The sequence below is a fragment of the Ursus arctos genome, unplaced genomic scaffold, assembly GCF_023065955.2.
Source record: "Ursus arctos isolate Adak ecotype North America unplaced genomic scaffold, UrsArc2.0 scaffold_14, whole genome shotgun sequence".
In the NCBI taxonomy this organism is placed as follows: Eukaryota; Metazoa; Chordata; class Mammalia; order Carnivora; family Ursidae; genus Ursus; species Ursus arctos.
In genome coordinates, this window is record NW_026622808.1 from 31,116,651 (window position 1) to 31,141,994 (window position 25,344).

Here is a 25,344-nt window from a genome sequence, read left to right on the forward strand (position 1 = left end):
CCGAAAAATGTTCTGAGTCACTTCTGTCCTGCCATCCCACACGGCTCTCTGTCCTGCCAGTGGTGACAAGCTCCTTCCTGCCATCATCCTTCCCCTCAGCCTGCAGTGTTCCAGGCCGTGCCTCCTCTGGTGGACCATGCCAGTCGCCTTCCCTCTTCACACTGGCCTTTACTGCTTAGTTGATAGTTAACCTCACTCAGTTTTGTGGCACCTCTTCTCTCTCATACTGTTGTTGAACTCCCGTGTTGTTACTTCTCTCCACTTCTGGAAGGATAGTGACCGTGTCTAGTGAATTTGTGGTCTTCCCACAATCCTTGCCTGAGGCAAAAGTCCTTTTCCTCTTCTGGGCCAGTTCAGGGGGTCTGTTATACTGCCCTCGAAGGGACATTGCGTGGATCAGTTTGGTTTGCTGTGTTCATTTGAAAGGTGGCAGTAAGCCTGGTATATTCTATTTTCCTGTTTGTCAGCCACCCAGATTCATTTTGAATCTTCTCCAGCATCAGATTTGAAAACAGTGATTCGAGCAGCTTGGTACGCATGTTTAATTTCTCATGAGGCGTTGGGGAGAACAGAAGATTGTCTGATTACGCCAGACCACTGAGTCTTTGATCTGAGGAGAGGGGGGCAAGGTGGGCAGCATGGGAGTGGGCTCGTCTCGTTTAAATCCGAGGCCTGCCTGTCATCAGGCAGCCTGGAGAAGGACCCAACCTCCCCAGCCATGGCTACTCATCTGTGTCATGAAGATGGTGCTGCTGCTTTGGCAGGTGTGCTGAGGGGGCAAATGGCAAGCGTAGAGGACCTCCCATGTGTCATTAGTGCACAACGGGAGCATGTCACCCACTGAGGCGAAATAGGGGTCATCAGGGCCACATCTGTCATGAAAAGACAACTGTCAAACTTCACAGTGAATTAAATAGGAAAATCAGGCCAACACAAGAAACCCATGTTGAAGGCCTGTCCCGTACAAAGCACCACACGAAGCACAGTCAGTCACACAGGAAGACCCCTGTCTTCCAAGAGGTCCCCACTTGTTAAGAGGTGACAGGTGGCTTCCTAGCACCCCAGGTGCCAGAACGAGCTCCCATGGGCAGGAGCTTTGGCTCACTCGGCACTGTGAATCTAGGCCCGGGACGGCATGCCTCCTGAGTGCCTCATGGGATCTGAAGGGTGAATGAGTGACCACAACGATGACAAGTGCTGTAAGAAAGAAGCTGCTCCGGGAGCGTGGGGCCAGGAGGGACTGATTCTTGGTGAGGGGTCCAGGACAGCTTTTTGAGCGGGAAAGAGAGGACTTTGACCTGGGCCTTAAACATAATGAGACCTTGAGCACAGCAAAGTGGAAGATGAGCATTTGAGGCACATCCAGGGCGGAGAGGGGCTCCGAGGGAACCCTGGCAGAGGGCACTGCGGGGCAGCTGCTTTCACTCAGTTTTACACTTCGTCTCACACGTGCGACCTGGCTCTGCTCTAGAAAGAGGCAGTGGTGGTGGGGTAGATCTCCCAGGGAGCGTGAAAGGCTGGCCCAGGAGGTCAGAGGCCCGTCTACATGACAGCTCTGTCTTTTTCAGTGCCATGGGGACGGTCGTGCTGGATGGGCAGATCTACGTCTGTGGGGGCTATGATGGCAACTCTTCTCTCAGCTCTGTGGAGACCTACTCACCCGAGACAGACAAGTAAGGACTCCAGCTCCCCTGGGAAAACTGGAACTGGTGAAACAGTATGAGAATGAGAACGGCAGTGTTTTATTTAAGCTTCTCAAGGATGGAGAGTATCTTACTCGCCGTCTCAGCCCCTATAGTACCTTGCATGTTATAAGTATTTAATAACTTTTGGTTCAGTGAATGAAGGATTGAATAAATTTTAAAAACAAATAGTCTAGGTAGTTGGAGCTGTTTATTTAATGCTCTCTACCTCTTTGTTAAATCAGCCCTTTTTAATGGAAATGCAGGTGGAAGGGGATGAGAAATAAATGAACAGCACTTTCCAAAGTAGGATAGGTATGATTTGGGTAGGATGTGATTTAGGGGGCAAGAAATGTTACATGGTCGGATAAGCTTGGAAGACATTGGTGTCTGTACCACCAGAGTTCTTAATTTCCATAAAACATAGTAACGTCAGGAAGACTGAAAAATTCTGCGGTAAAGAAATCTGTTGCATCTCATCTTATATAATGCCTACCACCATCTTATTTTGTGGAATATGGAATACTCTTTGGAAAACAGCTGGCAAGGTTAGCCCGAGTTTTTCATTTCAGTATTTGAATCTTCTCATAAGCCAGTTCGTTGAATGGATTCACCAGAATGCTTTTCAGCCAACATTCCATTCACTGAACCAACTTTACTGGGTATCAAGCTGGGTGTCCGAGATCCTTAAGTAGCAGCTGGTCTGCTGGGGCCACGGATACATCGTGGGCAGCCTGTCCTGGGGGTCTCTGTCTAGAGCTCTTGGGTGCAGAGTAGGGAGCACCTTCATATTTACCACGGCAGGCAGGGAGAGGCAGGTGGCAGGGATGACTTCTGAGAGGAGACCCATCGCGGATAGTGGGAGATGCGCATTGTAGGCAGGGAGACAGCAAGAGGAGAGGCCCAGAGGAAGGAAAGTGTTCAGTGTGGATGAGGAGCCAGCGTGGGTGGCACATGGCAGGAGGTGAAAGTGGAAATAGATGAGGCCTGAGAAATAACCACATGGGGAACTTGGACTGCCTTGGAGGAAACGGTGAGGAGCCACCCGAGGGGCGTGCTGCACGGGGTTGGGATGGGCAGGGTCTGAAAGCCAGGCCGCCTGTACGGAGGCTGTGGCAGATTGTCCTAGGGGAGGCCCGAGCTAGAGCAGCGGTAGTGGGGATGGGAACAAGCAATGACTAGAAGGCAGGCCAGGGGGACTTGGTGACCACAGGAATGTTGAAGATGAGGGAGAAGAGAGGCCATGAAAACACTGAATCTGAGTAGGACAACTAGGTGGCCCGTCCACAGGACCGGGCAGGAGCACATCTGTAAGAGAGGGGCCTTGTGTGGGATGTGCTAGTTTTGAGTGCTTGCAGAGGTGGGGAGATTGTCCAGGATAAGGAACACTGCACAGTGGGCCCCACCCCTTCTGAGCTGTCCTGGGCGGATGACCACACTGCATCTCATGGCTCCCCTCTGGCTCTTTCCTGCAGGTGGACAGTAGTGACCCCAATGAGCTCAAGTCGCAGTGCTGCTGGGGTGACAGTGTTTGAGGGCAGGATCTATGTGTCGGGCGGCCACGACGGTCTGCAGATCTTCAGCAGTGTGAGTCTGGGCTCCCCCAGGGCTCGGGGTACTCGCTCCTTCCATCTTTGAAGAATAATTTTGTTTTTAAAAATTTATTTATTTTGGAGAGAGAGAGAGCACGAGTGGGGTGAGGGGCAAATGGAGAGGGAGGAGAGAAGCCGACTCCCTGCTGAGTGTCGAGCCCAATGCAAGGCTCGATCTCACAACCCAAGATGATGACCTAAGCCGAAATCAAGAGCCGGACACTTAACCCACTGAGCCACCCAGGTGCCCCCCCACCTTTGAGTATAATTTTGAAAGGCAGTTCTTCGGAAGAAACTTCAGCCTTGCCATAACTGGGCAAAGTGTCATCTAGTGAGGTTTCAGGCCATCTGCCACGTGCTCTGGGAGTCTTCTGAGAATGGAGCCAGTGTGCGCCTAGGAGGGGTAGAGTATAGACACGCCACCCCCACCCCTCCCTGCTCAGTTCTCCGTGGAGCACTGCACGGCAAAATCCCTGCCCAGAGCAAGCTCAACTACAGACAGTGCGAGTTCGCAGATAGTTGTATTCTGGATAATTTGTTTGAAATTGCATTTATTCTTTAAAAAAAGCCCTCAGCAGCCATCTAGTGGTAGATCCATGGCGTCAGTCAGTGCGGCACTCTGGACAGATTTCAGGAGACCCAGCTCTCCTCCCACTTCTGTCACCGCATAGCAGTGCATTCTCGGGCAACGCTTTTGTTTCCTGAGACGTAAAACAGAAGGGGTCCGAGTCGGCGATCTCTCTCGATGAGCCCGAGAGCAGGTGCGCCACGGCGGAAAGTGGGCATCAGAGCCAGCGCACACACAGGCCGCTCGCTGGAATCGGACTCCGTGCGGGCCGCCGTGCGCCGCGGGCCCCCGGTGGACCGAGCTCTGGCTCTCTCCCTGCTGCAGGTGGAGCATTACAACCACCACACGGCCAGTTGGCACCCAGCCGCCGGCATGCTCAACAAGCGCTGTCGCCACGGAGCCGCCTCCCTGGGAAGCAAGATGTTCGTCTGTGGGGGCTACGACGGCTCGGGCTTCCTCAGCATCGCGGAGATGTACAGCTCCGTGGCGGACCAGTGGTGCCTGATCGTCCCCATGCACACACGCCGGAGCCGAGTCTCCCTGGTGGCCAGCTGCGGGCGCCTCTACGCCGTGGGCGGCTATGACGGACAGTCGAACCTCAGCTCAGTGGAGATGTATGACCCAGAGACGGACCGCTGGACATTTATGGCCCCCATGGCATGTCACGAGGGAGGGGTCGGTGTGGGCTGTATCCCTCTCCTCACCATCTAAGGCAGAGGGGGGGATGTGGTGGGGTAGGGATCTGGTACAAACACTAGCACTCCCTTCCAGGGACAGGCCCTCTTGGGAGAAGTGGTAGACCAGAAGATGGGGTGCGTGTGAGCTCGCTGGAGGTACAGCTTTTCCAGGTGCTTACATCTTCCCTCACCGCGCTGCCCTTGGGACCTTCAAGCCTAGGGCACCAAGGTGCACCACGTGGGGTAGAGCCCCTCTGGGTTCCGCAGTTGGTGACATGGGACTGCTTTGCTGGTCCACACGTACGCAGGCTCCATCCAAGCCGAGCTCCCGCCTGCCACTTGGAGAAGGCCTGCTGTCTGATGCTCCTCCTTGCCTGCTGCTCTCCAGCCCTGTTGTGGCCAGTTTGCAGTGGGGTGGCTGCGTGGCCCAGCCTGTTGGAAGCTGGGGTGCGGCTGGGGGAGGAAGGACGCACTCGGGGTCTCCTCGTTGCCTGTGGTGGTGCCGCCACAGCAGTGTGCTGCTTGCACACAAGCACCTCCCTCTTCCATCTGAGGGCACAGAGGACCCGGTCCTCGTTGCTGGGTAACCAGGGAGAACAGAAGCTCTTCCTATGTCAAGTTTTGGGATTTCAGTGAGGTCTTTTCATCTTGTTGAGGAGTAAAGAAGAAGAAGAAAAAAAGATACTTAAACCGAAGGAAGTTGAAACAAAGAAACTGGAAAGAAAAGTATTTTTTTTTTTAAGTGAACATTCTTTGGGAGAAGAAAACCTTAAAAGACACTAAAGGCGAATACGTGTTTCAATGGAAAACCGCCCACCATGAGAAAGGCGGCGTCCGCTCCCACGTTCGGGTCCCAGAGTCCTGAGGCCTCGCACGGCACTCGGGGTCACCTCTGAGCCCTCGCGTGTCCGGGATCAGTGCACTCTCGACTGGTCCTCTAGCAAGGTGCTCACGGGGTTTGTATTCACACCCACCATCAGAGGACTTTTTTAACTGTAGGCTTAGCGAGTGGGCGGAATTATGGCCGGCCGCTCTGCTAGGCGGGAGTTCCCAGCCGGTCGCTGGAGGCTCCAGGTGCCCCTGTGGCTACCTCCCACGGCCACCATAGCGCTCACTCAGATTCCCCACCCCCACTTTCACTCCTCATGTGACCAGCAAGGAAAGAGCAGGCCCGGCCAGATTCTTGCCCGTCCATCATTCTTGGGTCGTTTTTGTCATTGTGATGCTTCTGGGGTCCATTGACCATTGGTACCTCTAGAACCTAACCAGGGACTTGGTCCTTCCACCAGCCATGGCTGGCTTGGTCCAGTAACCTCGTCTACCCTGCCAGTCCACTGCTTCTCCATCCCCTCGCCAATTCCAGGGGCCTGGCCTCCCTCCAGCCTCCGGCAGAATGACCAGCAAGGTGGGCCTTTACATTCAAGCAAAGCTGACTTTATGGCAGAGAACTAAAGGCCGAAAGAATCTCTTGCTGCTGCAAAGAACAGATTTTATATTTCTTCCTCTGATCTTAGCAAATGACCTCTTGAAGAGACTCCATGCTCCTTCCTCCTCCTCCCTGGATGGGACCTTGATGTCGCACAGCGGGATCCGAACAGGAGGACACTTCTGTCACCAGTGCACTGGGCAGTGGAGCTGTCCTTCAACTGCTGCTGCCAAAATCTGGTTTTCTAAATGCTTCCAGTACAGACTAAAAGAGGATACAGTTCCTTTCATGCAACACTGGGTCTTAGGGCCCCGTTCTCCACCTGGCTTGTCTCCTGTCCCTTGCTGCCTGCCTGGGGTGACCTGGAAGCGTGTTCAGAAGGGCACAGTGTGGAGCCTGAGATGTCTTTCCCACCCCAGCACCACGAGGTTTACGAGTGTGCAATCGCCATGTATCCAGAGAGAAGTACCTTTGTTACCTGCCACTTAGGAGCTGGGCCTCTGCTACAAGCACTTGAAAATCATGTTTTTATTTTAAAAGACTCAACAATCTGACATAGTATAGCCTGGGCTCATGGTGGAGCCCCAGCATTCCTCACTCCCTCTCAGTTTGCCTACAGAGGTAGACTCAGAAGGTGGTGGGTCTGTGTTTCCTGTTAGAAGTGTGTCAGTGCCCGTCTTGTCATAAGCCCTTCTGTGAACTCAAAGCAATCCTGGCCAGCCCAGGTCGTGGAGGGGTTAAGGATCAGTCAGTGGGCTAACGAGTGGGCCTCCCAGGTCTTCAGGATGGTGGCACAGATTTTGCCATTGAGGCTGATGGATCATTTCCCTCACGATCTGCTGCTCTCATAGTAACCTTCCTAAGTCCACTCCCACCTCCTGGTGCGGAAGTTACACTGCTGTGCCTGAGGTCAGTGTTTTGATCCGGGGGGGCTCTGAGCACAAACGAGCCAACACCAACGTTTTCACACTCTTCAGCAGTTGGCTCCTCAGTCTGAGGGGATGTTTGCAAATGGCTGGGCTGGCTCTTTGCTGTTGGAGCCTTTCCAGGAGCCCCGTGAAGAGAAGAGTCCTTTCCCAAGGATACTGTGAAAAGGGTATAACCAGCGGGTGGGAGAGATGTCGTGCTCAGTGGACCAGCTCTGAGCACAGGACTGTGGCACTTGCTGTCCTTGGGCCCTCCCCCTTCCCAGATAACACACAGAGCCTTGTCTTCTGGGTTTCACCTGAGATCGAAGCCAGGATGGGAGCTGAAGACCAGCCTTTTGACTCGGCCACAGAGATGGGAGTAGGTAGCAGCTCTGCTCCTTCCACCCCCCTCCCAATTTATTGTCCCCCAGCAAATCTTACTTCCTTTTATTTATAGAACGCATGTCTTTTGTGTTAAGAAACCAAAGAGAAATAAAGAGTACACTCCTAATATCTTCCTGTCCTTTCTTGTTTTATTTTTTAAATATTAGAAGTAAATCATCTTTTTATTACCTTTCAGTGAAAAAATACATTGGACAGAGTAAAAATATTCTTGTGAAAATAAGAGAGGAGCCAGATGTATAGCAAAAGCAGTCTTTGGAGAGGTGTGTGTGTGTATTTTCTAAGAGCAGGTTCGGGTGAAAGATACACGTGTTGCGTACTTGCCGCTGTCCAATCAGCACTCGTCTCGGATTTCCCCTCTTCATCGGTGCCGGAGAGTATAAGTTCCCTGATGGAATGCGGCTGGCCTGCTGACTGTCTAGAACCAAAACGTCCAGCTCCTTTTCAAAACTCTGAGCCAGAGGTGCTTAACTTTGGTGTACATAAAAGTCACTAGAAAATTCTTAAACCACACATTCATTCATAGAGCCCTCCTCGGGGACCCACGGGTGGGGTGCAGCTCGGGCACTCCGGTGCAGGCGAATTCCCGCGGTGGTTTGTCTGCTCCTCAAAATGTGAGAGAACTGGGCTCCTGTGTTTAGTTTCTCCTTCTCCAAATACAGCCACATTCCAGGGCTGCCTTCCTGAGATTACACCCTGGTTACTGTGGTTGTGGATGTCAGGAAACTCTTCATTCACACTTTTCCAGAAGTCAGCTCCAGTCAGTCTTATCCACTGGGTGATGATTATTACCTGAAAGGCAACTTTATTTTTCAAGTCTTTGGAAGGGTTTTTCTCTCCCACATAACATCCCACCAGCACATGTTTCAACATAAACACTATTGATTCTCACCAGGGACTCTCAGGAATCCCCACCGGGTAGTTAGCATGGCTCATTTTAGTATAAGGAACCAGCCTCAAAAGGGCCAGCTGACTGATTCATCAGCTAACCGGTAGTGTTGTCAAGAATTGGGACCAGATTTCCGTACTTCAGTCCAGAGGATGGGAGCAGCATCTGGTCCATCCAGCCTCATGCCCGGTGTGTGGGGTGGCCTCCGCCCAGCACTGACAGGCCTCGCGTTATAGAAGCAAGCACCTTTGTGCCGAAGCAGAGGAAGCCAGATTATCCATGGGCTCTGTGCTGTGGGAGAAAGGTCATTTGCCTCTAAGGTGGGAACAGCTCTTTCCATGTAACCTACACCCTCCTGCTCAGAATCGAAGAGCCCATGTGTGAAGAGTGGACTGTGAGCTTTACTCAGCTAGACTCCTCTGCTTGACTTCCCATGTCCTTCTGTTGTGGTTCCATGGATTCCTCTCCGTTCACAACCAACAGCAGAGCCCTCTTCTCTTCACCCCAAAGGGGAGCACTACTGTTTTCTACTCCTGCTCGTGATGACATAACATTGTACGACTGAAAACTGACAAGGGGATCTCTCCGTTCTCACAGTGATTAGCCCAGACTTGCTGTTCCCAGTTTCATCACTGGCGGTACACAGGTATTTTTCTCTCTAACAGAGCCGAGCTCCCGTTCCCTATTCTCTTTTCCTAGCTTTGCAGTTCAGGATAAAAACCCAAACTCCATAGCATGGCATAGAAAGCCACTGTGACGTGGTACTTGTCCCCACTCAGCCTCCTTGAAATAGTCCTTCTAGGTGTCAGTTTAGATGTCACTCCTGCAGGAAAGCATCTCTGGTCAGCCCGGTGCCCCATCTCTATGCTTGTCCCCACTGTGTCCCACCAGGGAACGGCCTGTTTGCCTGTCTCACCCGGGAGATAGTGTCTTTTGTCGCGTACCCAGCGCCAGGCACGTAGAGGAGGCGTAACAACTATGTTACTTGAACTTGAGGACGCTCGGGTATATCAGATGCGAAGGTTGCCTGCTCGTACTTCTCTGCTCTTCCTCCATTTCACATCACTGATTTTTTAATAGTTTCACTGAGGCATAATTTGCATTATGCACCTTAACAGTCAGCCATTTTAAGTGCTCAAGGATTTTTGGTAAATAGAATTCTGCAACCATGGCCAGTGTCCCATCCTAGACTATTTTTATCATTTTCAGAAGCTCCCTCATGCCGGTGTGCAGTTAATCCCCACTCCCACCCTCATCCTCGGGCAACCGCTTCCTGTCTCTCTAGATTTGCCTATACTGGACATTTCCTATAAATGGAATCATACAAAATGTGGTCTTTTGTGTCTGGCTGCTCTAGACTGTTCTTGAGGTTCATCTAGGCTGCAGCATGGATCAGCTCATGTCTTTATTGTTCCTGGATAATGTTCCACTGCATGGATATGCCACGTTCTGTTTATCCATTTTGTTTTCACTAATTGATGAATATTTAAGTTGTTTCCAGTTTGCAGCTGTTACAAATAATCCTGCTGCAATGTGCAAGTCTTTGTGGGCGTACATCTTCATTCCTCTGGAGTGGATTCCTGGAAGGTGGCAGTCACATGGTAAGTGTTCAGCTTTTTACAAAACGCATGAGCTTCTCCAGTAGCCGTACCATTCTGCTACGTTCCCATCAGCAGCGTGTGAGCGTTCGGTTGCTGCACAGCCTTGCCGACTCTTAGAGTTGTCTCTCTTCAATGAGAGCCGTTCTAGGGGATGTGAAGTGGCATCTCCCTGAAGGTTTGCTTTGCGTTTTCCTGACCACTAAAGATTTGGAGCATCTTTTCATGTCCTTGTTCGCTATCTCTTTGGTGAAACGGTGATTCAGATCTGGCCCATTTTTAAATGGGGTCATGTGTCTTATGAATGAACTGTGAGAATTCTTCACGTTTTCTGGATACCAGTCCTTTATCAGATATAGGACTTGTAAATATTTTCTCCCGGTATACGGTGTCTTTTCATTTTGTCAGTGGTGTGCGTCTTTTGAATTGTGCAAGTTTTTAACTTTGACGAAGTTTGGCTTATCAATTATTTGTTTTATGGATTATGTTTTTGGAATCATGTCTTAAGAACTTTTTGCATAAGCAAAGATCACGAAGGAATTCTTCTTGAAGTTTTATGGTTTAGCTCTTATGTAGGTGTATGATCCATCTGAGTTAACTTTTAAAGATTTTATTTATTTATTTATTTATTTGACAGAGCGTGAGAGAGCACAAGCAAGGGGAGCAGCAGAGGGAGAGGGAGAAGCAGGCTCCCCACTGAGATCATGACCCGACCCAAAGGCAGACACTTAACCGACTGAGCCACCCAGGCACCCCCCAAAAATGAATTTTTAAAAATTAACTCAAGGGGCACCTGGGTGGCTCAGTCAGTTGAGCATCCGACTCTTGATCCAGCTCAGGGCCTGATCTCAGCATCCTGAGATCAAACTCATTGTTGGGCTCTGCGCTTAGCTGGGGGTCTGCTTGAGATTCTCTCTCTCCCTCTGCCCCTCTTCCTGCTTGTTCTCTCTCTTTCTTTCGCTCTAAAGTAAATAAATCTCTTTTTAAAAATCCCATTTTTGTGTGTGTGTGGATATCCATTTGTCTCAGCACACTTGTTGTAAAGACTGTTCCTCCATTGAATCGCTTTGGCATCTTTGTTGAAATCAGTTGACTGTAAATAGAAGGGTTTATTTCTAGCTTCTCTGTTCTGTTCCATTGATCTTCTGTGCTTGTGCATGAGCCGATACCACACTGATTGTATGGTATTGATCTCTTCAGCTTTAAAGTAAGCCTTAAAATTGGATAATGTAAGTCCTGAACCTTGTTCCTTTCAAAATTCTTTTGACTATTTTAGGTACTTTGCATTCTCATACCTTTTCTTTTCTTTTTTTTTTTTTTCTTAAGATTTTTTTTTTTTTTTTTTTTTTTTTTTGACAGAGATAGAGACAGCCAGCGAGAGAGGGAACACAAGCAGGAAGAGCGGGAGAGGAAGAAGCAGGCTCATAGCGGAGGAGCCTGATGTGGGGCTCGATCCCACAACACCGGGATCACGCCCTGAGCCGAAGGCAGACGCTTAACCGCTGTGCCACCCAGGCGCCCCTCTCATACCTTTTATGATCAACTCATCTATTTCTACAGAAAAGCCTTTGGGGTTTTACTAGATGAATTTGAGGAGAACAGCCATCCTGACAGTACGAAGTCTTCTAATCCATGAACATAGCATGTTTGTCATTTGTGTAGCTCTTCCTTGATTTCTCTCAGCAATATTTTGTCATTTTCAGTGTATGCTCTTGTACTTCTTTTGTTAAAATGTTCCTACATATTTTTATCTTTTATTCTATTGTCAGTGGAATTGCTTTCTTTATTTTCAGGGGTTTTTTGGTGTTAGTTATTTAGAAATTACTTTTTTATATTGATCTTATATCCTGAAACCTTGCTAAACTGATTAGTTTTTACCTTTAAAAAATGTATATTCTTGGGCCACCTGGGTGGCTCAGTCGTTAAGCGTCTGCCTTCGGCTCAGGTCATGGTCCCGGAGTCCCTGGTTTGAGCCCCGCATCAGGCTCCCTGCTCAGCGGGAAGCCTGCTTCTCCCTCTCCCACTCCCCCTGCTTGTGTTCCCTCTCTCGCTGCGTCTCTCTCTCTCTGTCAAATAAATAAAATCTTTTTTAAAAAATGTATAGTCTTTGGGAATATATGTATATCATTTGTTAATAAAGGTAGTTTACTTTTTCCTTTCCAGTCTGGATGCCTTTAACTTTTTCCTGCTTATTGCCCAGCTAGAACCTCCAATACAGTGTTGTGTACAAGTGGCAAAAATGAACATCCTTGCCTTGTTCTCAGTCTTAGGGAGGAAAACATTCAGTCCTTTACCATTAAATATGTTAAGGTGTGGATTTTTTAATTAAGATTTTATTTATTTATTTATTTACTTATTTACTTATTTACTAATTAGAGCGCACATGGGGGGGCAGGTGCAGAGGGAAAGAGAGAAGCAAGACTCCCCGCTGAACAGAGAGCCTGAGGCGGGGCTCAATCCCAGGACCCTTAGGTCATGATCTGAGCTGAGGTCATATGCTTAACCAACTGAGCCACTCAGGCCCCCCAAATCTGTGGTATTTTCACCAGTGACTTTTTTCCTTTCCTTTTTTTTTTTTTTAAGATTTTATTTACTTATTTATTTGACACAGAGAGAGTGAGAAACTACAAGCAGGGGGAGCAGCAAGTGGGGAGGGAGAAGCAGGCTCCCCTCTGAGCAGGGAGTCCGAGGTGGGCCTCAATCCCAGGACCCTGGGATCATGAACTGAGCTACCCAGGTGCCCCTTTCAGTGGCTATTTTTCAAGCAAAGGAAGTTTTATTCTATTCTTAGTTTGTTGAAAGTTTTTGTCATGAGTGGGCATTAGATTCCATCAGATGATTTTCCTGCATCTATTACAATGATCATGTGGTTTTTGTCCTTTAACCCATTAATATGGCATATAACACTGATTTTCAAGGTGTTGATCGAGCATTACATTCCTGGGGTAAATCGCACTCAGCCATGGTTTTATAATCCTATGCTGTCGGATGTGGCTTGCTAATATTTTGTGAAGTATTTTTGTGTCTATGTTCACTAGAGATGTTTTCTGCAGTTTTCTTTTCTCATGATATCTTTGGCTGGTAATACTGCCTTCATAGGAGTGAAGTATTTCCTACAGCTCTGTTTCTGAAAGAGTTTGTGAAGGATTGGTATTATTTCTAAAATATTTGATAGAACTGGGGTGCCTGGTTGGCTCAGTTGGCTAAGCATCTGACTCTTGGCTTTGGCTCAGGCCACGACCTCAGGGTCGTGAGATCGAGCCTCATTTCAGGCTCTGCACTCTACTCGGACTCTGCTTGAGAGTCTTTCTTCCTCTCTTTCTGCCCCTCCTGCTCATGCTCTCTCTCCGTAAAATAAATAAAATCTTAAAAATACATATTTGATAGAACTCACCAGTGAAGGCATCTGGGCCTTTTATTTGAGGGAGGACTTGAAATTTTTAATTCGACTTCTTCACTTGCCTGGGTGACCCCCTGTGGTGGGCATCTGCTTCTCTTAGGGGGTTGGACACCTGTGGTTAGGGGAATTCTTGCCCCTTCAGCAGGGATTGAGACCCTCTCTCCCTTCTCTGCTGATGCTCCCACCTCTTTGTCTCAAAGATCCTCTCTGTCCTCTACTCTTGTACTGCCCACCTCTGCCTCTTTCTAACTTCCAAATGTGAGAGGCCTCAGAGCTCTGTCCTAGGCCCTGATTCCATCCCACACACTCTCCCCAGCTGATAGTGCCCTTTCCCGTGTGTGAGGAAGGCACCTGGAGTCATCTCTGGACTGGCGCAGATTCCCATATGCCCTTGGCTGTGTCCCAGTATGACCATGTGCACTTCGGAGCCTCAACCATTCACCCACTCGTTTTCCCCCTCTTCATAGTGCATCTCTCGTCTTCCCAATTCCTCACTCAGGAACCTCGTAGTGGGTTTTGGATTGGGGAAAGGATGAGAGTCGTTCATCTTTTTCTTCTCCATCAGCCAAGCCATGACCTTGTTCTGTTGACTCTCCCTCCAGAGTCCAGGTCTGTCCTCCGCCTCCACAACAGTCCACACCATCCGCAAGCACATCCTTAGAACCGTGGATTGCTATGATGGCTTCCTTACTGGTCGCCCTGCTTCCACCTTGACCTCCCTGTAGTCTACGGGCAGCACAGCGGCCAGAGTGAAATCATAAAGCTATAAATCACATCTTGTCACTACTCGGCTCAGACCCCTCCAGGGGTTCCCCAGGGCCTCAGGCCCTGCTCTGTTGACATGGTTTAGGGGACCGTTCAGACACAGCTCCTCTAACAGATAAGATGTGTGGTCCCTGGGGATGGAGGGTCAAGGACACTTAGCTCCTCCAGCCCAAGCCGAGCTCTCCTTGGTTCTTTATAGAGTATTTGTCTGACAAGTCTTGTTGGATCCTCCCAAAGAGACAGCAGGAATATCCCCATTTTATAGATGAGCAAACTCGGGGTGAGAGGGGAGGAGACCTCCCCAAGATCACTCAGTAATAAGTGGCAAACAAAAAAGTCAACAGGTAGACAGATAAATTGTGACCCATCCATACTTGGCAAGGAAAGGACTGAACTGTTGATACAACATGAATGAATCTCAACATCTTAATGCTTAGTGAGAGAAGCCAGACGTGAGAAGAATGTATGCCGTGTGATTCTGTCTTAGTCCTTTCGGGCTGCTGTCACAAAATGCAGTCAACTGGGTAGCTTATAAACAACATAAATTCATTTCGCACGGTTGCGGAGGCTGGGAAGTCCAACATTGAGGGACCGGCGGATTCAGTGTCGAGTGGCGTCCTGCTTGCTGGGTCGCAGACGGCTAACCTCTTGCTGCGTGTGCCCTCACACGGCGGGAGCGGCGGGGGAGCTCTCCATCTCTTATAAAGGCACGAATGCCATTGATGAGGATGCCACCCTCATGACCTAATCACCTCCCAAAGGCTCCACCTCCACATACCATCGGTATAGGGGTTAGGGTTGCACCAGACACATTTTGAGGGGACACAAACACCCCATCTAGAGGAGCCTCCGTGTCTCTAAAACCCTGGAAATTGCAAACAAATCTATGGAGCAGCAGGATGGGGAGGAGGAGGTTAGGGACGAGGCGGGGGTTCTAACAGAGTGTGAGGAGGCTGTGGGATGGTGGACGTGTGTACGGTTTTGATTTTAGTGATGGTTTGCAGGGCGTATACTATGTCAGACGTACCTAAATGTACACTTTGAAATCATACGTGCAAGTTATTGTATGTCCGTTATAGCTCAATAAAGCTGTTTTGTTTTTCAGGATTTATCTTATTTTAGAGGGAGTGTGAGTGTGGGGAGGGGCAGAGGGAGAGACTCCTTAAGCAGACTCCTCGCCCAAGTGGAGCCGGACTTGGGATGGGGCTCAGTCTCACAACCTTGAGATCATGACCCAATCCAAAACCAAGAGTCAGATGCTTAACCGACTGAGCCACGCAGGTGCCCCTATTTTGTTTTTCTTTAAGGTAACAGAACACTGATTCTCAAACAAACAAAACACAACAGAAAACACTGATTCTCACTACAGCTTCTGAGTCCCCGAAGGTCGGCTGTCTCCTCTGGGGCTCTGGAACCATGGGGTGGGCTTCAGGCCGGCACGGTAAGGGGGCCCATGGGCTCTCAGGGCATTGTGGTCTCCATCACATGGGGACAAGCCCAGCTCCGCAGCTCCCGGGCTGGGGCCAGCTGTGTCCTCCCGTGTAAGTAAACTTTGGGGTCCTGCTTTTGCCCTTTGACACAAACACTTTCCTCAATGTTACGTGGTTCTCAAGATTGTTGCTGTTTTGAAGTGTTCGATTTCTTTATGCCTCTGATCACCTCATACGTCCCCCTTCCTATTTCACACAAAGGAGAAGCGTGCCTCAGAGTTAGGCTTTGCTCCAGTGAAGCTCCCAGTCTTTTCCTTTTCTGCTTGACTCCCCCTCATTCTCCTACCGCTTACATCAGCAGCTCCCCCTACAAAGACCCATGCTAACACCCGTGAATTTTCTTCTCTGTTTTTCTCCATATTCGTAGAAACCATCTGTGCTCATCTGCGGGTCCATATTTGGGAGTTTTTGTCCGTTTTACAGAAAATGGACTCTACTATACATAATTTTTGTATCTTCTTTTCCCCACACCTTCTGCCAAAGCTCTAATCTACCCTGTGTACTTGTCCCACTATTTATTCCGTTGTTCCCCTTGCCTTTCCTGGTGTCCTCTTCGTTCCCACATTTTGGCCACTTGGTTTTCTCAAAAGATGTTGTATTTTTTACACCTGTGTCTTTAATCCAGCTGGAATTATTAATAGATGTTACATGTTTTCCTCCAGTTAGGCCAGCCTCGTTTGAAAACTGTCCTTTTCTGGGGCGCCTGGGTGGCTCAGTTGGTTAAGCGTCTGCCTTCGGCTCAGTTCATGATCCCAGAGTCCCAGGATTGAGCCCCGCATCAGGCTCCCTGCTGAGCGGGGAGCTAGCTTCTCCCTCTGCCCTTCACCCTGCCTGCGCTCTCTCTCGCTCTCGCTCTCTCCCTCTCTTAAATAAATAAATAAAATCTTTTTAAAAGAGAAAACTATCCTTTCCCACTGACGTGCGCTGCCGTCATCATCACCCAGCCCTCATACATACAGCAACCTGCTTCCAGGTTCCCTCCCGCCCTTCTTCCCCCTTTCTGGACCACAGTCACTTTGTCCCAACTCATTGTTCCTTTTCCCAATTGTCTTAGCTATTCTGGGACGTTGATTGTCACAAGTGAATTTTAAGATTGTTCCCTTCAAAAACACACAAACCCTGTTAGGATCCTAATGAATTCTAATATATTATGTATTTTGAGAAAACGGAATTATTCATGATATTAAATCTTTTGATTTGTTCAGGACTTATTTTTAATTAACAAGCACTGAATTTTAGTTATGGAAATAAAGCAGCAAACAAACTGATCAGACAGTCCTTTTGGAGCTTCTTATAGATTGGGCTCTAATTTGGTTGGATTTAACCAGCAAAAATGTAGAGGAAGCCTAAACTGGGCATTTTAGGATCAGAAGGGATTTGGCTTTGTGTCTTTTCGTATAACAGCCTGGGTGAAGGACACCGGATTTCAGATCCCAAGGAAGGCAGGACAACAGACACTATTACCAACATTACTGTTATCATTAATTGCCAATAGTCTCTGGAGAATTGCTGCATAAATGATTTTTTATACTATCTTTAGGTTTAGTTTGAAGTGTATTCTGAGACTAATAAAATGAATTGAGGAGCTTTCCATTTTTTCCCTTGATTTTGAATTAAATAACTATGACAGATAGATAGATGTCATTTGTGTATATTTTACATAACCTACAGGAAGATCTGTAGGGGATCATGTCCTGAGAAGCCCATCATAAGCTGAAAATATTGTAAGTTGAAAATGCATTTCATATACCACCTAACCTGTGCATCACAGCCTAGCCTGGCCCAGCTTGGACGTGCTCAGAACACTTAACAGTAGCCTACAGTTAGGCAGAATCATCCAACACCAAGTGTATTTTATAACAAAGCATCAAACAGCTCATGTAATTTACTGAGCACTGTACTGAAAGTGAAAATCAGCCTGGTTCTATGGTGCAGAAGGGTTGTAAGTGGGTGAGTTGTTCACCCCCGTGATCACACGGCTGCTACCACCGCCTCGCATCAGGAGAGAGGGTCGCACTGCAGGTCACTAGCCCAGGGGAAAATGCTAACGCAAAATTCCAAGTATGGCTTCTACTAACGCCTCTTGCTTTTGCACCATTGTCGAGGAAAATCGGAAGTTGAACCATCGTTGAGTCAGAGAACGTCCATATTAACAAAGTTTAAATAACTTCAGAATAATGTCCTTCAAAGCCTTGCCGCTCCAAGTGCAGCCCAGCGGCATCAGCGTCACCTGAGCACTAGCTGCAGAAGCAGATCCCCGGCGCTCACCCAGCCTTCCAGACGGGAATCTGTATTTTAAGGGGACTCCTCTGGGGACTCTTGTGGGCACTGAGCAGCCCCCTCTCTAGCCCAGGTCAATCTCAGCTGTGGGTCATCTGGTCCTGGAACTCTAATCACCTTGCCAGGCTCTTGTGAGAAAATTGGCCTCTTCACATCCCCCACCCCCGTCCCAGGTCAATGTTGATCATTCATATTTAGCTAGGAAATTGTTCACTTCCTCCAACTTTTCATTCTCTGCGGTAGAGTTGCAAATACTCATAAACTTTTTTTTTTTTTTTTTTTGCAAGTAGTCGTAAACTCTTAAATTCCATCACTCCGGTGTCTGGGTGTCTGTGGCTCTTCCCCTCCCGTGTTGCATGAACCTGTTTTGCCCTCTCTCTTCTTTAACCAGGCTCACAAAGGCTTTACGTATTCTAACACAAGCATTTTCCTTGATGTAACATTGTCTTCAAGTTTATTTTAAAGGCTGCACAATATTCCATCCACTGGTTCTGTAACATGTTATAGAACTTAAAAAGTAAAACTCACATTTGTGTGTGTGTGTGTGTGTGTGTGTGTGTGTGTGTCTGCACGTAGGAGGAGTAGAACTGGATTCCCACAGCCATTTAAATGTTACCCTAGAGGCTGTTCACCCATTGCGCTCCCACTCCCAAACCCAGTGAACTCTTCCTTCTTTTTTTTTTTTAAGATTTTATTTTATTTATTTGACAGAGAGAGAGAGACAGCCAGCGAGAGAGGGAACACAAGCAGGGGGAGTGGGAGAGGAAGAAGCAGTGTCCCAGCAGAGGAGCCCGATGCGGGGCTCCATCCCAGGACTCTGGGATCACACCCTGAGCTGAAGGCAGATGCTTAACAACTGAGCCACCCAGGTGCCCCTGAACTCTTCCTTCTTAATCTTGCTTCTGTGGGCCTGGAAACTCTCCGAAGCTGCCAGGCTAAGAAAGCCGTTTGGAGCCTCGGAGTTGCCTCGGGGGCTGTGCACATGCAGCTGCGTGGCCCCCAGCAGGACCTGCAACTGATCCTCTAGCCCCCACCCCCCATCCCCCTTGCAGGGGACAGCGTGACAGGCCCGTTTTCCCAGGCCTTGTGTGATAATGCTGTTGGCCGCCACGGACAGGCCCGGAGCTTCCTGGGAGAAGTTGCTCAGCCCAGTCCCAGAGAGTCCAGGGCCCAAGGGGGAAGACCTGGGTGAGGCCTGGGAGTACTCTCTTTCGGGATCAGGGCTCAGGCAAGGACGTGGCGTGGGGGTGTGAATGAGATGCCGGTGTATTCTGTGGGCCTGCAAGGGTTAGAAGTCACCTCCAGCTGAACATCGTTTCCCTACCATGGGGAGAGGGGCTGAGAGTCTAATTTATCCCGCTTGGCCCTAACCTACCCATTTCCCAACCCCACCCAAGGCTCACTCCCTGCAGCATCCCTCCCCTCCTCTCCCCCTCCAGTGGGTGCTACCCAGGATTTAGGTGGCAAGGGGGATGGAGTGTGGGCAGCCAGGAAGTCAACCAATTTCCTTGAGACTTGGCTCACCGAAAGTTGTAGAGGGTTTGTGCAGCTCGCAAGGCAGTTCAAAGAAAACCATACGGGAAGTGGCATTCATAAACGGTGGACAATATTATCATTAATGGAGAGGTGTCCTTGGCCTCTCCATTTCCCCAAGGGGCTGTACCCCATAGCCCCTCAGATGAGAGAGTTTCCCTTGGATATTTCTGTAGCACAGACTCTTGAAGAAGCAGGCTAGTGAGAAGGAGGAAGCGTATGTCCCGTCAACAAGCATTTACGGAGCGTTTATCCTGGTGTCCCAGGCACTGTTCTCAAGGCTAGGTGATCCGTGACCAGGGCCGGGAGGTTGCTGGTGGGCCGGGTGCGGGTTGAGAGAGCCAAGGATGACACTCGGGTTTCTGGATGGATGAAGTTGCCATCAGCTGGACTGGGGTGGGCTGTAGGAAAGGCAGGTTTGGAGGAAAGATACTGAGCGTGTGATATCCTTTGGACATCCATGGGAAGGTGTCCAGGAGGCAGTCTGCTACACAACTCTGGGGTTCAGGGGGAGAGAGAGGCGGAGGCATAAAGGTAGCATAAGGGAAGTAAAGGCAGTCAAGGAGGCTGGGGCAGGTTACTCTGCCTTCTTGAGCCTCCAGGGCAGCCCTCAGATGGCCTCCCTCTGCCCTCACCCTGTTTCTCTCCACCGTCCCTGCCCTGACCTCAAGGAGTCTGGGTTCCTATAATGCATAGTGGAATGGTCCCCAGGGCTGCCTCACTGGTCTCCTCCCCACAAGTCCAGCCTGTCTCTAACACTTTATTCATTTATTCATTCACTGAATCTTATATTTCAGAAACATTTGATAGAGCCTCTCTCCTGTGGTTCTCACCAGGGGGTGGACTGACCCGCCTAGGAGGAGCCTGGATATGTGAAGGGACATTTAGTTGCCACAGTGACTGGGCAGGGAGCAGGGGTGCTCAAGGTCCTACACAAAGGGAATTGCCCTCCTGGGATTCCAGGGGCACCTCGTTAAAAACCCATTCCCCAGCCACCTGCACCTGGCTCCGGAGGGCCCAGCTGTGAGTAGACACTGTGATCTGGCTGGGGGCATGCCAGGTAATGCCAGCATGGCTTGAGGATCGTGAATGCACAGATGAGGGAAGGGCACTTCCGGCTGGGGAAGAGCAGGGAGGCTTCCTAGAGGAGGTGACCTTGGAGCTGTGTCTTAAAGGATGAGTAGGATTTACAGATGGGATGGGACAGGAATTCCAGGCAGAGAAAGTAGGTGTGCAAAGGCAGAGGAATGTGGGCTCGGACTGTGCAGAAAAGGGGTGCCGAGGGCAGCAGAGAGAAGTGGAGAGGTGAGAAGAGGTCGAGGTGGGGCTGCAGGGCCTCCCCGACTTCTCCAGCCCTAGAAATTCTGCAGGACGTTGGCCATGACGTCATACTTGGCTCTCTGTTACCTGTAGCACAGGTGGCAGCGTGGAGCTCTCAGCTCCTGGAGTTGCCACCTCAGAGGACCCAGCAGAATGCCCGGAGAGGTGATGCTGGAGAGTTGCTCCCATCACCCTCACTGACCCCCTTTCCTGTCCTGCCTGTGGCCCATCTCTCCCAAGGCAGGGAGGGGAAACTGAGGCACAGGCAACAAGGTTGGTGGTAGGACTAGAGGTCCCCCCCAGAGGGCCCAGCCAGGCCTGGACTGTGAGACTCATTTCCTCGAGGGCTGTTCCACTCGCTTGGCAGGAGGCCCCACCTCTGGCTTCTGTTTTCCCAAATGCGGGTCAGGAAGGAGGGTCAGTTTCCAAGGAGTCTCCAGGGCCCAGAGCTCAGGGCCAGAGTAGAGGCATTGTCCTGAGAAACGGGAGGCCAGGACCACCAGCCTCTCTTCCTCTCACCACCTCCCAACCCTTTAGCAGTCATCTCCCTCCCCTTCTGGACAATTCGCCTTGAAAGGAGCTTGATGGGCCCATTTTCCAGATGAGGACACTGAGGTCCCTTGCGCTGAAGTCAGTGGCCCCAGTGGTGGCCCCTCAGTGGTCGGAGAGTTACCTGGCAGCGAGCCATCAGCAAGGGGAATGGGGAGGAGATGGAGGGGGGAGGGGGGAGCGGGAGGCATTGGGGGTGGAAAGAGTAGAGGAGGCACAGGGGATGGGGGTGTGGAGGGGGACGGGCTGGGGTTTGGAGGGGGAAATGGGGGTGGGAGGGACTAGGGGAGGGCGGAGGGGGCGGGGCCCATCTCTGGTCCCGCGGCGGAGGCGCGCGCAGCGGGAAGGCGAGGGGGCGGGCGGGTCCCTGCTGCGGGGGCGAGCACAGGGGCGGGAGCCCCGCGGGAACGCGCCTGCCCCGCCTCGGCCCTAGCCAAACCCCTCCTCAAAGCGGGGACGCAGTCGGAGGCTGAGCGCGGAGCCCGGCGGGCGGGCGAGCGCCGGGAAGCGCGGGAGCGGACGAGAGGCGCGCCCACTAAATAAAAGACATTCAGTAAGTGATTGAATGGGAACAGGCCTCGGTCGGTGAGCAAGCCGGCGGAGGCCGTATTTCTGGAAAACAGAAGTGTGCACAGAGGAAAGATGCAGAGGACGATGCACTAACGATTAAGGTCTGTCCCTGGGTGATGGGGTTGCACGAGATTTTCTATTTCATTTTGTTTTTCCACATTTTGTTAATTTGCTATAATAATAAAATGTTATTTTCCTAATTTTATAAAAACGGTTATCTCTAGGTGGATTATGGTCCCACTTTGTTCTTTCTTTTTTTATATTCAGTAATTTTTTAAAGCATGCGTTGCTTCTTTTAAAAAAAATTAATTAATTTGACAGAGAGAGCACAAACAGGGGGAGCGGGAGAGGGGGAAGCAGGCTGAGCAGGGAACCCGACGTGGGGCTCAGTCCCAGGACCCTGGCAACCTGACCTGAGCCAAAGGCAGACGCTTAACCCACTGAGCCACCCAGGTGCTCCAGCATGCATTGCTGCTATAATAAGGATGGATAATTATTTATAATAAGAAAAGCAATAAGGAAAAAAACAATTTTTTAAAAAGGCTTCTACAGTCAAACCTCACATGGCCAGGGGAAGGGGTTGGAGGCAGAGGCACAGCGCCCTTGAGGTGGGAGAGTGGAGAGGACCTTCTGCTCATTGGGGCTGGTGGGGGGGCCCACCCTCCCTGAAGGCACACCTCTTTAATGGATCCCAGGACCCTGATTATGACTTGAGCCAAAGGCAGATGCGGAACCGACTGAGCCACCCAGCGCCCCCCTCCAAAACCTCTTAAAGGGGCCTTTTAAGTAACTTCCCCAGAGATTTAAGATGTGTGGGGCTTTTAGAAACTAGCTGAAGGATACCACTTCATAGCTGTATCCGACCTTGAGGGGTCACTTCCTGCCTTTGCCCCTCAGTCTCCACTTCTGTGAAGTCATGCCTTGCCTGTTCAGCTGCCAGGAGAAGGGCAGTAGGGCAGGAAGGGGACATCGGAAGCCCCCTCAGTGAGGCACCAGTGAGACCAGTCCAGTTCCTGTCTGTCCTTTGAAACAGCTCTGCATATTCCCTTACGCCCAGGGCCTGAGTAGAGGCTGAATTCCTAGACTCACATTTCACCCTAGGGCAAACCCACAAATTTACCACTAGCCAGATGTCAGGCCTTGAGATTACAATCTCTGTCTTACCTTACCATGGAAGAAACATTATCATAAAAACAGCAGTAGCTAATTTTTTTTTTTTTAAGATTTTATTTACTTGACAGAGAGAGACACAGCAAGAGGGAACACAAGCAGGGGGAGTAGGAGAGGGAGAAGCAGGCTTCCTGCTGAGCAGGGAGCCTGATGTGGGGCTCGATCCCAAGACCCTGGGATCACGCCCTGAGCCGAAGGCAGACGCTTAACGACTGAGCCACCCAGGCGCCCCAGCAGTAGCTAATGTTAACCAAGCACTTTGTGCCTATGCCAGGCATTCTCTCCTGCCTGCTGCCCTCACAGGCTGCTTGTTATAAGGCAAATGTTACCTGCCTCCCAGCCTGGGTGGGCCCGAGGACACTCGCCACACTAGGTGCTGGGATGGCTTCCAGAAGGCTGAAGAGGGGCTGTCCTCATTGCCCCTTCTTGAAGAACCGCAAGGCTTGGGTGACCATCTCTTCATAGCTCGGTTGGCACTGGGCCACACAGGCCACCGTTACCAAGTGTCCCTTCTCTGATCCGCTGCCACTTGCAACCTCTTTTAGGTGCTATTCTGGCTGCCTTGCTCAAGGGCTTGCTGCTGACATGTAGGACTGGTGCCTTCCTGAAAGGGGTCTCTCCTTTCCTTTGCTACAAATCAGGCAACCAGTCCAAATGGGAACCGAGAGTCCCCAGTTTAAAATGGAGCCTCAGAAAGAATTTTGGGGTGGGCTCCCTCCACCCCAGAGGCTATATAGGAGTTGGAGGCGGGCTGGCGTCCCAGAGGCCTGGAAGGACCCAGCAGCCAAAGGCCAGCTGACATAGTGTGGACTGTGCATGAGTGTGCAGCAAAGGTCAGGGAAAACAGGGACCTGGAACAGGTCCGCCATGGGGAAGAGGCCTGGTCACAGGAGCAGGCTAATTGGGATAGCAGGTATCTGCCTAATTCTGAGTCTTATCCTATCCAATAAGAGACACCAAGTTTATTTGCTTATTTATTTTTAAAAAGATTTTATTTATTTATCTGAGAGACAGAGCACGATGGGGGGAGGGGTAGAGGGGGAGGGATAAGGGAGAAAGAGTTTCTCAAGCCGACTCTGCGCTGAGTGTGGAGACTGATGCAGGGCTCAGTCCCACCATCCTGAGATCATGACCTGAGCTGAAGCCAAGAATTGGACACTCAACCGATTGAGCCACCCAGGCGCCCAGGAGACACCAAGTTTAAAATGTAGCCTCAGAAAAATGTTTGCAGGGGCGCCTGGGTGGCTCAGTCGTTAAGCATCTGCCTTCAGCTCAGGTCATGATCCCAGGGTCCTGGGATCGAGCCCTGTATCAGGCTTCCTGCTCAGTGGGAACCATGCTTCTCCCTCTCCCCTCCCCCTGTTTGTGTTCCCTCTCACTGTGTCTCTGTCAAATAACTAAAATCTTTTTAAAAAGAAAGAAAGAGAGAGAGAGAGAGAGAGAGAGAGAGAGAAAGAAAGAAAAGAAAGAGAAAAAAATAAAAGAAAAATGTTTGCAGGGTTGACTGTACACCCTGAAGCCATTCTGGTGGTTGGCGTCCAGCCAGACATCCATGGACCTAGAGTGCCCCCTGCAGGCGGAGGCCGGCTAACAACATGCAGCCTGTGCAGGCTCAGGTGACACAGGTCAGGGCCGCCAAGTCCCCTAGCAGGACCACGTCGTCAGGGAAGCCCGGCTCACAGGAGGGGCCTGTTGAGGGGTCCTGGGCATCAGCCTCATAGCGACCTTCACCTACACAAATATGCATGTTCTCCCTGCAGGCCAAGCTGGAGGAAACGGCTCTACCTTGCCAGGCTCAGCCCAGCATACCGGCTGGGGTAGCCTCCAATAAGAGACACCTGGGAGCCTTGATTGCCCCAGGAGCCCGGACCCTATCAGGCAGCCGGTCATCTGTGAAGCAGAGATGACACCTCTTACCTCGTAGGAGTGAGGAGATGAAAAGCTCATGTGGGTGGAGGACGCGGGCCAGCAAGTAAGGCAGAGAAGCCTCAGGTCCAGTGGGTTTTACAGCTGTGGTGGTTTTGAGGGCAATGATGGCCTAGAGACGCAGCTGAGACCATTTTTTCCTCTTTTTTAAAGATTTTTATTTATTTGACAGAGAGAGGGAGCGCGCGCGCAAGCAGGGGAGCGGCAGGCAGAGGGAGAGGGAGAAGCAGACTCCCTACTGAGCAGGGGCCCGAGCCAGGGCTCAATCCCAGGACCCTGAGATCATGACCTAAGTCGAAAGGCAGTGGCTTAACCGACTGAGCCACCCAGGCACTGCTGAGGCCATTAGCAAGTATGGAGCTCTAAGCCCTCCAGGCTCTGACCAGGACCCAATTTTGCAGATGAAGAAAGGCCCTGGGAGGTTAAGAACTGGGCCCCGGCACTGAGCTGGTAAGTGGAGGCGCTAAGGTTTGGAACAAAAAACTTTCACAAGGGCCAAGGAATTAGGAGGAAAGAAGCGCAGTGGCCACTTGGGCAAGCCTCTGCCCTTCTCAGGCCTCAGCTTCCCCCTTACTGTAATGGGGTGGTCAAGGGGGGCA

At 50.5% G+C, this 25,344-nt stretch overlaps 1 protein-coding gene across 3 annotated transcripts in view; it reads left to right on the plus strand.

Moving 5' to 3' along the window:
• The window catches only part of KLHL18 (kelch like family member 18), a 52,657-nt gene extending 45,293 nt beyond the window's left edge, over positions 1–7,364 (plus strand). For all 3 annotated transcript variants that reach the window (XM_026500703.4, XM_026500704.4, XM_026500705.4), the window contains exons 8-10: positions 1,569–1,673; positions 3,158–3,269; positions 4,167–7,364. In XM_026500703.4, coding sequence (XP_026356488.1) covers positions 1,569–1,673; positions 3,158–3,269; positions 4,167–4,553 — 604 coding nt within the window. In that variant the 3' untranslated portion in view covers positions 4,554–7,364. The remainder of the gene's footprint in view (positions 1–1,568; positions 1,674–3,157; positions 3,270–4,166) is intronic.
• The last annotated feature ends 17,980 nt before the right edge of the window (positions 7,365–25,344 follow it).